The sequence below is a fragment of the Bufo gargarizans genome, chromosome 9, assembly GCF_014858855.1.
Source record: "Bufo gargarizans isolate SCDJY-AF-19 chromosome 9, ASM1485885v1, whole genome shotgun sequence".
Taxonomy (NCBI): Eukaryota; Metazoa; Chordata; class Amphibia; order Anura; family Bufonidae; genus Bufo; species Bufo gargarizans.
The window spans coordinates 116,492,634-116,510,283 of record NC_058088.1 but is presented as its reverse complement, the minus strand read 5'-3'; the positions used below and the strand labels follow the sequence as shown (position 1 = coordinate 116,510,283).

The following is a 17,650-nucleotide window of genomic DNA, read 5'->3' as shown; positions in this document are numbered from 1 at the left end:
CTCCATTCTATCTGACAAAGGACGCCAAACAGTTTTAAAAAGTTGAAGGCAGAGGCCTCCTCCTCTCCTGCCATAGGAATACCTAACTACAACCTACCTTTATATTGTAAGTCATGGAACATCAGGCAAACGCCACTGGTGTCCTTACTCAAAGCCACAGGTGCAGGAACAGGCCTCTGGGCTACTACTCAGCCCGGTTGGATCCAGCTGCTTAAGGGACCCCTTCTTTTATATGAGCCATTCACACCTGTCATCTTCTTCTGGACAAAACTTCTGATATTGTCCTGGGTCACCTTCTGCAGATTTTGGCCCCCCATGACATTTCTGCAATTATCCAGCAAACTCAGCCAAAGCATCTCTCAGCTGCTAGACACGTTTGTATGCAGTGTTCACTTCTCCTCCCAGATACTGTTACTATCTCTATGTGTCATGTCTTCAACCCTGCTTCCCTCCTTCTTTTTTCTCAAGGGGGGATTGCTCAGGAGGGTGAGAAGGGGGATGTGTATTCTGATGATGATTTTTACTCTGGAGATTGCCATAATTGCCTGGAATTGATAAAACAAGAGATGGACCCTCTCCCAAATGTGACTGAAGCAATGTTGGACAAACCTGATCTCAATCTGTTTGTGGATGGATGTTGATATGCAGATGATCAAGGGAGATATCATACTGGATATGCGGTCACTTCCTTACATGATGTGCTACAATCCTACCCTCTTTCTCCTGACAAGTCTGCCCAGGAGGCTGGACTGATAGCCCTCACTGAGGCCTGCAAGATGGCTAAGGGGAAGACTGCCAACATATACATGGACTCTAGATACGCCTTTGGAGTAGCTCATGACTTCGGTCCCATCTGGAGGAGCTGCAATTTTATCATGGCAAGTGGAAAGCCTGTAAAACATGCTAAAGCTGTGCAAGCGCTAACGGAGGCTCTGACACTCCCTAAGTAGGTGGACATACTCAAAGTCAAGGCACACTTAAAAGCAGATAGTCCAGAAACTCAATGAAACACCAGGGCTGATAAAGTGGCGAAGCAGGCTGCAATGAGGAAAAGGGAGGAGGTGAAGACAATGATAGCCCAGGCACGATCTAAGGTCGCAAGGGACGAGATTGGTATGCCATGTGGACTCCTTCTCATCAAAGAAACACTGGAAGATATAGAAGAAGCAGGCCCAGAAGAGAAGAAAGAAGTGTGGTTTGAAAAAAGAAGGGGGTCCTGATGAAGACAACATTTGGAGGAAAAGAGCATCTCATCTCTGTTTGCCTCAAAGTCTGTACCCAGCTGGGGATACAAACCAGTTGAGGGGATGCAAAGTAAAGATAAAAATGGAAAACCTCTTGAAAACCATTTAAGTAGCAAGAATATGGGAAAAACCCAGCTCAAAACATGTAAAAAATATCCCACCAACAAAGGGGGGCCCTGGATTGTCATCACTTAAAATTCAGCTGACTTGGGAATGTATGTCTTGAGAAAGCATCTATCTGATAAATATGGGCCATGGGGACAGTTCTACTTTAAGGACATTACAAACAGGCCTGCCCCAAATCCTACCCTCAGTTCACTCCCAGCACAAGATCTCAACCCCTTTTCACAGTAGAGGAGACGCTGGCAGTGGAAACAGGATTCTTTGACTGCAATTTTTGGTTGGAATGGATGAAGTACATGGCATCTCAGGTAAACAGATCTGGGTGTATCACCTGTGCCACAGCTAGACCACATTTGGGAACGGTGCCCCTACACCTAAATCCCGGTCAATATTCATGTTTCACAAGCATGTATATGAATCAGAATGCCAATAAGACTGAATGCAATTCACAATATTTAGAGAAACCCCTGAGCCTGGAGGAGGAATAACATGTACAAAGGGAATTACACCTGCTTTGAAGTACAGTAGAGGTAAAAAAGGGAAGAACATGGGCAGGTTTCCAGAAGGATATTGTGGAACTGTGGTCAATACCACCGGGAAAACCTACCAAAGCCATTTGCCCGCCGCCACCACCACCACTACCACCACAGCCACCACAGCCGCTTCACTTGATCCCTCAGAGGAGTTATTTACACATCAGTTGGAAATTAGTGATGCGCAACCATTATTGCCAGGGGATGTAGATAACAGGGATATGTCTCAGGCAGCATTATACACATGGACATACAGTGTGGTGATGATGATGATGATGTTGTACCCGCTGCTGCTTCCTTTGCTGAGGTGTCAGATACAAGTGAAGCGGTTGATGATGATGATGTGTCCGTGGATGCCACGTGGGTGCCTGCTCGAAGAGAAGAAGAAAAGGGCGAAAGTTCAGAAGGGGAGACAGAGAGAAGGAGGAGACGAGTTGGAAGCAGGGGGAGGTCGTCGCAAGGAGCTAGTGGCACAGTCAGACAACATGTATCGGCACCCGGGGTCAGCACGCCAATCAACGCATGCTGTTGCCACCACCAGAATGCCGTCATTGCAAAGCTCAGCAGTGTGGCATTTTTTTGTGTGTCTGCCTCTGACAACAGCGATGCCATTTGCAACCTGTTCCAAAAGAAACTGAGTCGGGGGAAATCCAACACCCACCTAGGTACAACTGCTTTGCGAAGGCACATGATCACAGGTGTCTGTTAAGGAAATGTTTGCGCGTAAGAAGCCAATGTCACAGAGTCACCCCCTTGCCCGGCGTCTGACATGTGGCTTGACGGAACTCTTAGCCCGCCAGCTTTTACCATACCAGCTGGTGAAGTCTGAAGCTTTCAAAAAATTTGTCGCTATTGGGACGCCACAGTGGAAGGTACCCGGACAATTTTTTTTTTCTAATAAGGCAATCCCAAACCTCTACTCGGTGATTGAAAAGGAAGTCATGGCATCTCTGGCATACAGTGTTGGGGCAAGGGTCCACCTGACCACTGATACCTGGTCTGCAAAGCACGGTCAGGGCAGGTATATCACATATTGCATTGGGTCAACCTGCTGACGGCTGCCAAGCATGGAATGCGTGGCTCTGCAGCGGAGTTGGTGACACCGCCACGCCTTGCAGGCAGGCCTACTGCCACCTCCTCTACTCCTCCCACTCCATCCTCTTCCATAACCTTCTCGGCTGAGTCCTCTTCTGCTGCGGCATCTGGCTGCACATCAACTGAACCCCCCCAGCTCCCCAGGGGCTATTCCACATCCCGGATACGACAGTGTCACGCTGTCTTGGGGTTGACTTGCCTGAAAGCAGAGAGCCACACCGGACCAGCACTCCTGTCCGCCCTGAACGCACAGGTGCATCAGTGTCTGACCCCGCACAAACTGGAGATCGGCAAAGTGGTGTGTGACAATGGAAGCAATTTGTTGGCGGCATTGAATTAGGGCAAGTTGTCACATGTGCCGTGCATAGTACATGTGTTGAATCTCATCGTACAACGCTTTGTGTCTAAGTACCCAGGCTTACAGGACGTCCTCAAGCAGGCCAGGTAGGTGTGTGGCCATTTCAGGCATTCAACAGACGTTGTTGAAGGAGGACATGCAGAGCTTTTTAAGTCCTATGCATCGCAACAGCCCTTCGGGGTCCACCCTCAGAGAACGACTCGACCGACAGGTAACAGACTACCTCGCCTTAACTCAGGCTGTAGATGAGTGTGAAGAGGAAGAGGAAGAGTTGTGGTCACCATCACCACCAGAAACAGCCTTGTCATCATCGCTTGCCGGACCTGCGGCAACGCTGCAAGAGGAGTATGAGGAAGAGGAGTCAGAGGAGGAATGTGGCTTTGAGGAGGAGGAAGACCAACCACAGCAGGCATCCCAGGGTGCTCGTTGTTGTCACCTATCTGGGACCCGTGGTGTTGTACGTGGCTGGGGGGAAAAACAGACCGTCAATGACATCAGTGAGGAGGAGGAACGGGAAATGAGTAGCTCGGCATCCAACCTTGTGCAAATGGGGTCTTTCATGCTGTCATGTCTGTTGAGGGACCCTCGTATAAAAAAACGACCTGTACTTGGTGGCCACGCTACTAGACCCCCAGTATAAGCAGAAAGTGGCGGAAATGTTACCAAATTACCGGAAGTCAGAAAGGATGCAGCAGTTCAAAACCAAACTAAAAAAATATGCTTTACACAGCTTATAAGGGGGATGTCACAGCACAACAGGAATCTAACTGGGGAAGAGGTCAAAGTAATCCTCCTCCTACCACGACCACGGCGGCAAAGACAGGACGCTTTACAGATGTGTTTTTGATGGAGGACATGCAGAGCTTTTTCAGTCCTACACATCGCCACAGCCCTTCGGAATCCAGCCTTAGAGAACGACTCGACCGACAGGTGGCAGACTACCTCGCCTTAACTGCAGATATCGACACTCTGAGGAGCGATGAACCCCATGACTACTGGGTGTGCAGGCTTGACCTGTGGCCTGAGCTATCCCAGTTTGCGATAGAACTTCTGGCCTGCCCCGCTTCAAGTGTCCTGTCAGAAAGGCCCTTCAGTGCAGCAGGAGACATTGTCACTGACAAAAGAAGTCGCCTCGGTCAAAAAAGTGTTGATTTCCTGACCTTCATTAAGATAAATGAGGCATGGATCCCGAAGGGACTGACAGTAGGGGATATGTTTAACTAACAAAAGGCCTGATGACATGCCTTTGCCTCAAAATGGTCCCCATACTGCTGTATTTAATGTCTGTTCTCCGGCACCAACTAGGGTTCAAGCCGCAATGTTTTAGTCACCTTTCTGCCTTGAAAACATCAATTTTTCCGTCCGCTGCTGCAACAGCGGCTGCAACAATAACATTGTTTTTCAGGCATGTGTACATGCCTAATTTTTCTGGCCTCTGGTGCTGCACTGTGGCTGCAAAAACAAAACAAAAAAAAGGCACATACAAGTGTCAATTCCCCTTTCGTGATCGTTACCTTGTTGTGGTGAAGGGGCTTGTGTATCACAATGAAGCGATCATCACCTCTATGAGTGTGTTGGCAATGTTGTCACACCCCAGATGATAATGCCGTTGCTTCATTATGATCAGACCAAAAGCGATCGGGACGGCTGGATGTTTTTTCATAGAAAAAACTTAAATTTTTTTATTTATCTTTTTTTAAGTTGTATGGGTGGGTTTTTAATACATAAAATAAAAAAATCATAATAAAGTCTCTTAATAGTTTATTAGAAATAATGCAGACACTTTAAAAAATCCCCAACAATTGCAATACAAATCAAGTACAAAGCTCAGAACTAAATTATTCCAGGATGTCGTAAGGGTTCGTTAATTCGACAATGGTTTATCAATTCGACACACGTCCCCGGATAGGGGACGTAACAGGGATTAAACTGATAGGAATAGGACTAGTTAAGACACCACTCATATAGGGTGTCACAGCACATTGCTCCGTGCATTGCTCCGTGCACGCGCAACTTGTCAGTAAGAGGACCAAGCTGCTTTTTCCATCTCCCGGTTCCTAAAATCAATTCAGTTTGGTGTATCAGAGTTTGGTCTGTCACTGTGAAGGCAGTTGAAGCTACCCGGCCTAAATTTTTTTTCACAAAAGGCAATCCCACCCTGATATGGGACGTAACAGGGATTAAACTGATGAGAATAGTACTACAGAAAATAGCACTCATATGGGGTGTGACAGTAAATTGCACGGCGCAGACGCAGTGACCGTGGCGTGGATTCAAACAAAGGGGAGGGAGCCAGCAATTTTTTTATTATTTCCCCGTTCGAAAAATCTATTTAATAAATGGACCCCAGATTGGGGACGTAACAGGGATTAAACTGATGAGAAGAGACAACTACAGGAAATACCACTCATATCGGGTGGGACAGTAAATTGCACGGCGCAGACGCAGTGACCGTGGATTTAAACAAAGGGGAGGGAGCCAGCGTTTTTTTAACCATCTCCCCATTCGAAAAATCAATTCAATTCACCTTTCCGGGACCCTTGATGTTGTACGTGGCCGGGTGGAGGAAGAAACCTTCAATGACATCAACGGGACATGGCTAGCTTGGTATCCAACCTTGTGCAAATGGGAAGTTTGCGGTTGGGCAAATGGACTGTTTGCGGTGGTTTGTGGTGCATTAAAAGGGGAGTTTGGTCTGTCAATGTCTGTGAAGCGGGCGTAATTCTTACACTACCTGATCGATACAACATCATACCTGATCGTATACACACATTGGATGTTTTAAACCACGTTGTTAAAAAAAAAATTGGATTGTTAGGCCCCTTTCACACGGGCGAGTTTTCCGTGCGGGTGCGATGCGTGCGGTGAACGCATTGCACCCGCACTGAATCCTGACCCATTCATTTCTATGAGACTGTGCACACGAGCGGTGATTTTCACGCATCACTTGTGCGTTGCGTGAAAATCGCAGCATGCTCCTCTTTGTGCGTTTTTCACGTAACGCAGGCCCTATAGAAATGAATGGGGTTGCGTGAAAATCGCATGCATCCGCAAGCAAGTGCGGATGCGGTGCGATTTTCACGCATGGGTTCTAGGTGACAGTCTATTCACTGTATTATTTTCCCTTATAACATGGTTATAAGGGAAAATAATAGCATTCTGAATACAGAATGCTTTGTATAATAGTGCTGGAGGGGTTAAAAATAATAAAAAAGTTAACTCACCTTCTCCTCTTGTTAGCGCAGATGCCGGTCTGTTCTTTATCTGTGGGCTAAAGGACCTTTGATGACGTCAGATCACATGCTCCATCACCATGGTGATGGACCATGTGATTGGAGCATGTGATCTGACGTCACCTCAGGTCATTCAGTCCACAGCTAAAGAACAGAGTGGCATCTGCGCGAACAAGAGGAGAAGGTGAGTTAACTTTTTTATTATTTTTAACCCTTCCAGCACTATTATACAAAGCATTCTGTAGTCAGAATGCTATTATTTTCCCTTATAACCATGTTATAAGGGAAAATAATACAATCTTCAGAACATCAATCCCAAGCCCGAACTTCTGTGAAGAAGTTCGGGTCTGGGTACCAAACATGCGCGATTTTTCTCACGCGAGTGCAAAACGCATGACAATGTTTTGCACTCGCGCAGAAAAATCGCGCATTTTCCCGCAACGCACCCGCCTCTTATCCGGGCAAAAAACATGACGCCCGTGTGAAAGAGGCCTAAGGCTGAGTTCACACGAGCGTGACAGATTTGGTCCGGATGCGTTCAGGGTGCGTTCAGTTAAACTCGCACCATTTTGCAAGCAAGTTCAGTCAGTTTTGGCTGCAATTGCGTTTAGTTGTTCAGTTTTTTCCGCGCGGGTGCAATGCGTTTTGATGCTTTTTTCACGCGCGTGATAAAAAACTGAAGGTTTACAAACAACATCTCCTAGCAACCATCAGTGAAAAACGCATTGCATCCGCACTTGCTTGCAGATGCAATGCGTTATTAACGCAGCCCCATTCACTTCTATGGAGCCAGGGCTGCGTGAAAAACGCAGAATATAGAACATGCTGCGATTTTAAAGCATTGCAGAAGTGATGCATGAAAAACAACGCTCATGTACACAGACCCATTGAAATGAATGGGTCAGGATTCAGTGCAGGTGCAATGCGTTCACCTACTGCATTGCACCCGCGCGGAAATCTCGCCCGTGTGAACTCAGCCTTAGGTGATTTATGCCCTTTATGGATTAAAATCCAACTCTGCGTCAACTATGTAATTTTCAATGGGAGTTTTGCCATGGATCCCGTTCCGGCATGCCACAGTCCAGGTGTTAGTCCCCTTGAAACAACTTTTCCATCACTATTGTGGCCAGAAAGAGTCCCTGCCCATTGAAGTCAATAGCGGTTCACCCGGTTTGCCCGTTCGCGAACATTTGCGAAAATTCGCGTTCGCTGTTCATTTTATGTTTGCGACATCTCTAGTGGTAAATAGAGGGCGCACCATGCATGTACGGTCCCCTCTCTATTCGCCATTATGGGACTGCCTAAAATAGCCGAGCCAGCGCTAACATGTTACAGAAAGCAGTTCTGGTAGAGGAACAGCCTGCCGGAATTAATCGCATCTAGCTTAGCTGAACATCATCTTTCCCCGTCAGGGCCTATTAAGTATATTAGGACCAGGCGGGAATCCGACCTGCTTCTGTCATTAGTGCCAGGATCAGGCCGAACAAAAAATGCTGCTTGCAGATGTATTTGTCTGGCCGAATCTCTGCACTACTAATGCCGTAAACAGACCGGATGCCCGCTGGGTCCTATTATAGTCAATGGGGCGTGGTGGTGCTCTAGCAGTTTGGCTATGCCAAATGCAATGAACATTTTAGCGCTAGTGTGAAACTAGCCTTACTTAACAGATTAAAAATGGGTTTTCTGGTCTTTCTTAACAAAAATATTAAAAGGGTTTTCTGGTCTCCTAATATTAATGACCAATCCTCAAGATAGGTCATCAATATCCAGGCTGTGGGGGTCTGACACGTGGCATCCCCATTGATAGTGTTCCCTGCAGCCTCCAGGGCCAGAACTAGTAGCACTTTGAATGGAGCGAAAAGCAAAGCATTGAAAACGTAGTGGCCATGCTGGGTTACTGCTGCTCAGCTCCAATTCACTTTAATGGGAGCTGAGGGGCAGTACCCCATCACAGCCACTACAGTTTGCATATCCTAGAGAAGATACTCAGGACTACCTTCTATTAGCCCAAAATTTGCTACACATAAGTAGGTACGACTACTGCAATTAAGAATTTGGGCAAACCAAATATTAAATTGTTAAATTTATATATAACCTTATCACCAAATATCTCCCATAATTTATAATCGTCAATCAGTATGTGTATATATATATACATACTTATATTCAAAAACAACTAACCTTATTTGGTTGTCTCTGTAACATATCTTTGCATCTTTGAATCAAACGTGAAGCCAATTCAAAATTTTCCAGATACACTGCCTGTAAAAATACATGCAGAAGAAATGATTCTCTCTCTTTACAGGGATTATTGGATAATACAATTCAATTTACTTCCACGTTCTATTCTCTGTCTTCAGGTATTCCATTGCTCATCTATACAGTCACATTACAGCACCCACAGTGGTAAATTTAGTGCCTATTGGTTGGTCTTTACAGAGTTTGTGTATACTTATATAGGTTCCATGCACACTGAACCTTACAGGGAGTGCAGAATTATTAGGCAAATGAGTATTTTGACCACATCATCCTCTTTATGCATGTTGTCTTACTCCAAGCTGTATAGGCTCGAAAGCCTACTACCAATTAAGCATATTAGGTGATGTGCATCTCTGTAATGAGAAGGGGTGTGGTCTAATGACATCAACACCCTATATCAGGTGTGCATAATTATTAGGCAACTTCCTTTCCTTTGGCAAAATGGGTCAAAAGAAGGACTTGACAGGCTCAGAAAAGGCAAAAATAGTGAGATATCTTGCAGAGGGATGCAGCACTCTTAAAATTGCAAAGCTTCTGAAGCGTGATCATCGAACAATCAAGCGTTTCATGCAAAATAGTCAACAGGGTCGCAAGAAGCGTGTGGAAAAACCAAGGCGCAAAATAACTGCCCATGAACTGAGAAAAGTCAAGCGTGCAGCTGCCAAGATGCCACTTGCCACCAGTTTGGCCATATTTCAGAGCTGCAACATCACTGGAGTGCCCAAAAGCACAAGGTGTGCAATACTCAGAGACATGGCCAAGGTAAGAAAGGCTGAAAGACGACCACCACTGAACAAGACATACAAGCTGAAACGTCAAGACTGGGCCAAGAAATATCTCAAGACTGATTTTTCAAAGGTTTTATGGACTGATGAAATGAGAGTGAGTCTTGATGGGCCAGATGGATGGGCCCGTGGCTGGATTGGTAAAGGGCAGAGAGCTCCAGTCCGACTCAGACGCCAGCAAGGTGGAGGTGGAGTACTGGTTTGGGCTGGTATCATCAAAGATGAGCTTGTGGGGCTTTTTCGGGTTGAGGATGGAGTCAAGCTCAACTCCCAGTCCTACTGCCAGTTTCTGGAAGACACCTTCTTCAAGCAGTGGTACAGGAAGAAGTCTGCATCCTTCAAGAAAAACATGATTTTCATGCAGGACAATGCTCCATCACTCGCGTCCAAGTACTCCACAGCGTGGCTGGCAAGAAAGGGTATAAAAGAAGAACATCTAATGACATGGCCTCCTTGTTCACCTGATCTGAACCCCATTGAGAACCTGTGGTCCATTATCAAATGTGAGATTTACAAGGAGGGAAAACAGTACACCTCTCTGAACAGTGTCTGGGAGGCTGTGGTTGCTGCTGCACGCAATGTTGATGGTGAACAGATCAAAACACTGACAGAATCCATGGATGGCAGGCTTTTGAGTGTCCTTGCAAAGAAAGGTGGCTATATTGGTCACTGATTTGTTTTTGTTTTGTTTTTGAATGTCAGAAATGTATATTTTTGAATGTTGAGATGTTATATTGGTTTCACTGGTAAAAATAAATAATTGAAATGGGTATATATTAGTTTTTTGTTAAGTTGCCTAATAATTATGCACAGTAATAGTCACCTGCACACACAGATATCCCCCTAAAATAGCTAAAACTAAAAACAAACTAAAAACTACTTCCAAAAATATTCAGCTTTGATATTAATGAGTTTTTTGGGTTCATTGAGAACATGGTTGTTGTTCAATAATAAAATTAATCCTCAAAATACAACTTGCCTAATAATTCTGCACTCCCTGTATTAAAGGAGTTTTCGGGGAGTTTTACACTGATGACCTATCCTCTGGATAGGTCATCAATATCTGATTGGTGGGGTTCTGACACCCAGGACCCCCGCCAATCAGCTGTCAGTAGCGCTGCAGCCTTCACTCAACTTTCCCTAGGTTATGTGACTTCACTATACAATGTATGACACTTTGCAGTGAGAAGGCCGCAGTGCTTCTGCCAGCACTGATGCCTTCTCAAACACCGATCAGTTACTGATGACCTATTCAGAGGAAACTCCTGGAAAACCCCATTAAAGTCTGAGCCAGTTTTGATGATGGCAGGAATATTTTGGTCTCACAGCTTTCTCCTCAGTCAGAACTTTGTACATCTATATAGCTGTTTAGAGTTCTGCTTTTTTTGCAGGGGGAGTGGAGTTGTAGTTTTTTTTTTAATGTTATTTGGGGTTCATATAATTTAATTTAGAGATTTTTCCCCTAATATGTGCATAAGGAGCCTCTCCCTTTGTCAACATTACAATCTGCCTTGATTACATTACAGAAAATGTTAAATTATTTGCCCAGTCCGAGCTGAGAGTGCTGAAGAACAGCTGTCAATTATGTGTGGATAGGGGAGTTCCTGTTCTCTATAATGTCCAAGACTGAGCACATTCACAATACTGAGTGGGTCTCGATTATTTTGCAAAGTTTAAAATATAATTTATTATTTCTGCTGATAAAATACTCATTAGGGTACAATAATTATTAATTGCCTAAGATAATTCCCAGGGTGGGTCAAGTCACGTTTCTGTTGAAGGATATCTTTATTTATGAGTGCTGCAGACTTAGGTTCCCTTGATCTACTAGTGGACTCTTTGGGATTATAAACTGTACAACCACAGACTCAAGCCCCATGTAGTACCACGGAAACTTCCTCATTCATCACTTGTATAGAGGTCTAAGTTGACCAGCTTCCAGTGCTAGAGGACTGTGTTCAGGGGCGGATAGGCCATAGATCATACAAGGAAATTTCCTGGTGGGCCAATGCCCAGGTGGCTGGCCAGTGGAAGTTTTTGGGGATGTATTTTGGGCTGCTGGCAGTATTTTGTGATGGACTGTGGTACTTTGCTTTGTTTTGGTGGTATAATGTGCCACAATATAGTATTGCTGGCCCTGTCTTCCATCAATTTGGACCCAACTACAAAACGGGGCCAATTATCATATATTTTCCAGAGCCACTTTAAGTTCCCATTACAGGAGAACTGAGTACCTGTCATGTTTCCTGAGGTTCTACAATGCCCAGGCAAAAAAAACACAAATAACCCCATTTACCCCATACTGCCATGACATTTTAGGGGCCCTAAAGCGTGAGAAGAAGTCTGGGAACTAAATGTCTAAAAATGCCCTCCTAAAAGGAATTTGGGCCCCTTTGCGCATCTAGGCTGCAAAAAAGTGTCACACATGTGGTATCGTCGTACTCAGGAGAAGTTGGGGAATGTGTTTTGGGGTGTCATTTTACATATACCCATGCTGGGTGAGATAAATATCTTGGTCAAATGCCAACTTTGTATAAAAAAAATGGGAAAAGTTGTCTTTTGCCGAGATATTTCTCTCACCCAGCATGGGTATATGTAAAAAGACACCCCAAAACACATTGCCCTACTTCTCTGAGTACGGTGATGTCACATGTGTGAAATTTTTTGCAGCCTAGGTGGGCAAAGGGGCCCACATTCCAAAGAGCACCATTCAGATTTCACAGGGCATTTTTTACACATTTTGATTTCAAACTACTTCTCACGCATTAGGGCCCCTAAAATGCCAGGGCAGTATAACTACCCCACAAGTGACCAATTTTGGAAAGAAGACACCCCAAGGTATTTCGTGATTGGCATAGTAAGTTCATGGAAGTTTTTATTTTTTTGTTACAAGTTAGTGGAATATGAGATTTTGTAAGAAAAAAAAATCATAATTTTCCGCTAACTTGTGACAAAAAATAAAAAGTTCTATGAACTCACTAAGCCCATCAGCGAATACCTTAGGGTGTCTACTTTCCAAAATGGGGTTATTTGTGGGGTTTTTCAACTGTCTGGGCATTGTAGAACCTCAGGAAACATGACAGGTGCTCAGAAAGTCAGAGCTGCTTCAAAAAGCGGAAATTCACATTTTTGTACCATAGCTTGTAAACGCTATAACTTTTACCCAAACCATTTTTGTTTTTTACCCAAACATTTTTTTTTATCAAAGACATGTAGAACAATAAATTTAGAGAAAAATGTATATATAGATGTCTTTTTAAAAAAAAATATGTACAACTGAAAGTGAAAGATTTCATTTTTTTGCAAAAATTTTGTTACATTTCGATTAATAACCAAAAAAGTGAAAATGTCAGCAGCAATGAAATACCACCAAATGAAAGCTCTATTAGTGAGAAGAAAAGGAGGTAAAATTCATTTGGGTGGTAAGTTGCATGACCGAGCAATAAACGGTGAAAGTAGTGTAGTGCAGAATTGTAAAAAGTGGTCTGGTCATTAAGGGTGTTTAAGCTAGGGGGGCTGAGGTGGTTAAGGGAACATTCACCACATAAATAAAGATATCTTCTGACAAAATACCACTGAGAAAGCCGCCCCAGGGTATTTTATGCACCTTCTCAGGTGAGAGGATGCCTGAGCTTTAGATTTCCTAGTCTTTAGTAACCAGCAAAGGTGTTATTCTCTGTCTGACTACCCTTGTACCATACTCAGCCTTACTACCAAATATGACTTCTAGCTGCCTGACCTGACCCTAGCCTGTTTTTCGGATTGCCCTACTGCCAGCTGTCCTGTCCTCAGACATGTCTCTTGGATACACTAGTATTCTGCCTGCCCTAAATTTGGCCCGTCTCCAGACTATGCATATGCCTGATCCTTCAGTGTTTCACACGTGTATCTCTGACCCCATGGGAGATATCGGAGGCGAGCTACTTTTTCGCGGCCACCCTGTATATAGCCCATGCAATGTAAGGTAAAGCACTGAACTCAAGAGAATACGTCTAACAGTAGAAATGGTTAGGGAATGTATATTTGATTCCATTTTAACATCCATTTCACTGCTAGTATATGGCAAAATATTGTTTTATTATTTATTACCCAGATATAGACTGGGAAACTGAAACTTGTATATCAAATAAGGGAAACAGGTTCTTGGCAATAACCAAAGTCAATTACCTCTTCCAACTGGTTCAGGACCCGACTAGAGGGACGGCCATACTGGACTTAGTATTAACCAATAGGCCCGACAGAACAACAGACGTGCAGGTTGGGGGACACCTGGGAAATAGTGACCATAAAGTAATAACCTTCCAATTATCATTCAAAAGAGCGTTTCTACAGGGAGGAACAAAAATACCAAACTTCAAAAAAGCTAAATTTAGCCAACTAAGAGAGGCCATAGGCCAAACTAACTGGGACAAAGTCCTCAAAAATAAAAATACAGCCACAAAATGGGATATCTTTAAAAACATCCTAAAATCTCATTGTGAGAGGTACATACCGTATGGTAATAAAAGGTTAAGGAACAAAAAGAAACCAATGTGGATAAATAGAACTGTAAAGAAAGCAATAAATTACAAAAAGAAAGCATATCATTCACTGAAACAGGAGGGGAGCACGGAAGCACTGAAAAACTATAAGGGAAAAAATAGAACATGTAAAAAACAAATAAAAGCGGCCAAACTAGAGACCGAGAGATTAATTGCCAAAGAGAGTAAAACTAACCCTAAAATGTTCTTCAATTAGATAAATGTTAAAAAGTATAAATCTGAAGGTGTCGGCCCTTTAAAGAGTAATGAGGGGGAAGTCGCAGAGAGCGATGAGGAGAAAGCAAAGCTGTTAAATATTTTTTTCTCCAATGTATTCACTGAGGAAAATAAATTGTCAGATGACATGCAGAATGCAAAAATAAATTCCCCATTAAAAGTGTCCTGTCTGACCCAGGAAGAAGTACATCAGCGACTTAAAAAGATTAAAATAGACAAATCGCCAGGGCCGGATGACATACACCCCTGTATCCTAAAGGAATTAAGTAATGTCATAGCCAGACCCTTATTTCTGATATTTGCAGACTCTATACTGACAGGGAATGTCCCACAGGATTGGCGCATGGCATATGTGGTGCCAATATTCAAAAAGGGGCCAAAAACAGAGCCTGGAAACTATAGGCCGGTAAGTTTAACATCTGTTGTGGGTAAACTGTTTGAAGGTTTTCTGAGAGATGCTATATTAGAGCATCTCAACAGAAATAAGCAAATAACGCCATATCAGCATGGCTTCGTGAGGGATCGGTCATGTCAGACTAATTTAATCAGTTTCTATGAGGAGGTAAGTTCTAGAATTGACAGCGGCGAATCAATGGATGTCGTATATCTGGACTTCTCCAAAGCATTTGACACTGTACCACATAAAAGGTTAGTATATAAAATGAGAATGCTCGGACTGGGAGAAAACATCTGTATGTGGGTAAGTAACTGGCTCAGTGATAGAAAACAGAGGGTGGTTATTAACGGTACATACTCAGATTGGGTCACTGTCACTAGTGGGGTACCTCAGGGGTCAGTATTGGGCCCTATTCTCTTCAATATATTTATTAATGATCTTGTAGAAGGCTTGCATAGTAAAGTATCAATTTTCGCAGATGACACTAAACTGTGTAAAGTAATTTACACTGATGAGGACAGTATACTACTACAGAGGGATCTGGATAGATTGGAGGCTTGGGCAGATAAGTGGCAGATGAGGTTTAACACTGATAAATGTAAAGTTATGCACATGGGAAGGAAAAATGCAAGTCACCCGTACATACTAAATGGTAAAACACTCGGTAACACTGACATGGAAAAGGATCTAGGAATTTTAATAAACAGCAAACTAAGCTGCAAAAACCAGTGTCAGGCAGCTGCTGCCAAGGCCAACAAGATAATGGGTTGCATCAGAAGGGGCATAGATTCCCATGATAAGAACATAGTCCTACCACTTTACAAATCACTAGTCAGACCACACATGGAGTACTGTGTACAGTTCTGGGCTCCTGTAAACAAGGCAGACATAGCAGAGCTGGAGAAGGTCCAGAGGAGGGCATCTAAAGTAATAACTGGAATGGGGCAACTACAGTACCCTGAAAGATTATCAAAATTAGGGTTATTCACTTTAGAAAAAAGACGACTGAGGGGAGATCTAATTAATATGTATAAATATATCAGGGGTCAGTACAGAGATCTATCCCATCAGCTATTTATCCCCAGGACAGTGACTGTGACAAGGGGACATCCTCTGCATCTGGAGGAAAGAAGGTTTGTACACAAACATAGAAGAGGATTCTTTACGGTAAGAGCAGTGAGACTATGGAACTCTCTGCCTGAGGAGGTGGTGATGGTGAGTACAATAAAGGAATTCAAGAGGGGCCTGGATGTATTTCTGGAGCTTAATAATATTACAGGCTATAGCTACTAGAGAGGGGTCGTTGATCCAGGGAGTTATTCTGATTGCCTGATTGGAGTCGGGAAGGAAGTTTATATTCCCCTAAAGTGGAGAAAATTGGCTTCTACCTCACAGTTTTTTTTTTTTTTTTTGTTTTTTTTGTTTGCCTTCCTCTGGATCAACTTGCAGGATAACAGGCCGAACTGGATGGACAAATGTCTTTTTTCGGCTTTATGTCCTATGTTACTATGTTACTATGTATTAATATATTTTAAAAGTATATTATAGGGCCCCTGTACTAGCATCTCATTCGGTCTGAGCATTTTTGCAGCCTGTCAGCTGCTTCAATAGCAGCATGTGTGACGGTCTGCTTCCTGTCCCTGCTGCTTAGATATTGTAGCGGGACATATTCTATGTACTAGCTACAGACAAGTTATTAATGAGATAGACTTTGCAGCAGTGATTATCTAGATCAGTGGTTCTCAACCTTTCTAAAGCTGTGACCCCTTAATACAGTTCCTCATGTTGTGGTGACCCCCAACTATTACATTTTTTCCTTGCTACGTCATAACTAATTTTGCTACTGTTATGAATTGTAATGTAAATATTTGATATGCAGGATGTATGCCAGTCTATTACAAGGTGTTAGGTAGTTCTGTAATTGGCGCTGTGTTGTGGGGGATCTGTGGATGACGCTGTGTTGTGGGGATCTGTGGAGGGCGCTGTGTTGTGGGGGATCTGTGGAGGACGCTGTTATATGGGGGATCTGTGGATGACGCTGTTATATGGGGGATCTGTGGCGGACGCTGTTATGGGGGATCTGTGGAGGACGCTGTTATGGGGGATCTGTGGAGGACGCTGTTATGGGGGATCTGTGGAGGACGCTTTTATGGGGGATCTGTGGTGGACAGTGTTATGGGGGATCTGTGGAGGACACTTATGGGGGACCTGTGGATGGCACTGTTATGGGGTAGATCTGTGGAGTACGCTGTTATAGGGGATGTGTGCTATGACACATAGGGCCAAGAGGGGGGCCAGCATAAGACATATAGCATCTTATGCTGGTCCCCCTCATGGCCCTATGTGTCCCCTCATGTGTCCTAAACTGCGCACATAACTGTCTTTGCGTGTAAAGTATGTTACTCCTGTGTGAAACAATCTCTCTCCTATTTGTAGCGTTATACTACCCTACCTCGTGAGATTTCCCTACCTCCTGACTTCCTGTCGCACTGCTAATGACGTGAGGAGGCGTTCCTGAGTTTTGACAAACTGCACATGCGCAAACCGACAGTTTATGGAAAATCTCAGCGGAGTTCAGCTTTACACCGGGACTCTGTGCATGCGCAGGAGAGCCTAAGTAGGGAAATATTACGGCCCAGTGCGCAAGCGCGGCTAACTCCGGCAGGCACATGAGCAGTGTCCCGGTGTGAAGCTGAACTCCGCTGAGATTTTCCATAAACTGTCGGTTTGTGCATGCGCAGATCGTCAAAACTCAGGAACGCCTCCTCACGTCATTAGCAGTGCGACGGGAAGTCAGGAGGTAGGGAAATCTCACGAAGTAGGGTAATGTAACGCTACAATCGTGCAGCCCTAATAGGAAGCCTCA

At 44.1% G+C, this 17,650-nt stretch overlaps 1 protein-coding gene across 1 annotated transcript in view; it reads right to left on the bottom strand.

Annotated features, from left to right (window-relative positions):
* TEX11 (testis expressed 11) overlaps positions 1–17,650 on the bottom strand; it is a 1,226,647-nt gene that overhangs the window by 1,026,565 nt on the left and 182,432 nt on the right. Inside the window, exon 6 of the mRNA XM_044268992.1 lies at positions 8,768–8,848. Coding sequence (XP_044124927.1) covers positions 8,768–8,848 — 81 coding nt within the window. The remainder of the gene's footprint in view (positions 1–8,767; positions 8,849–17,650) is intronic.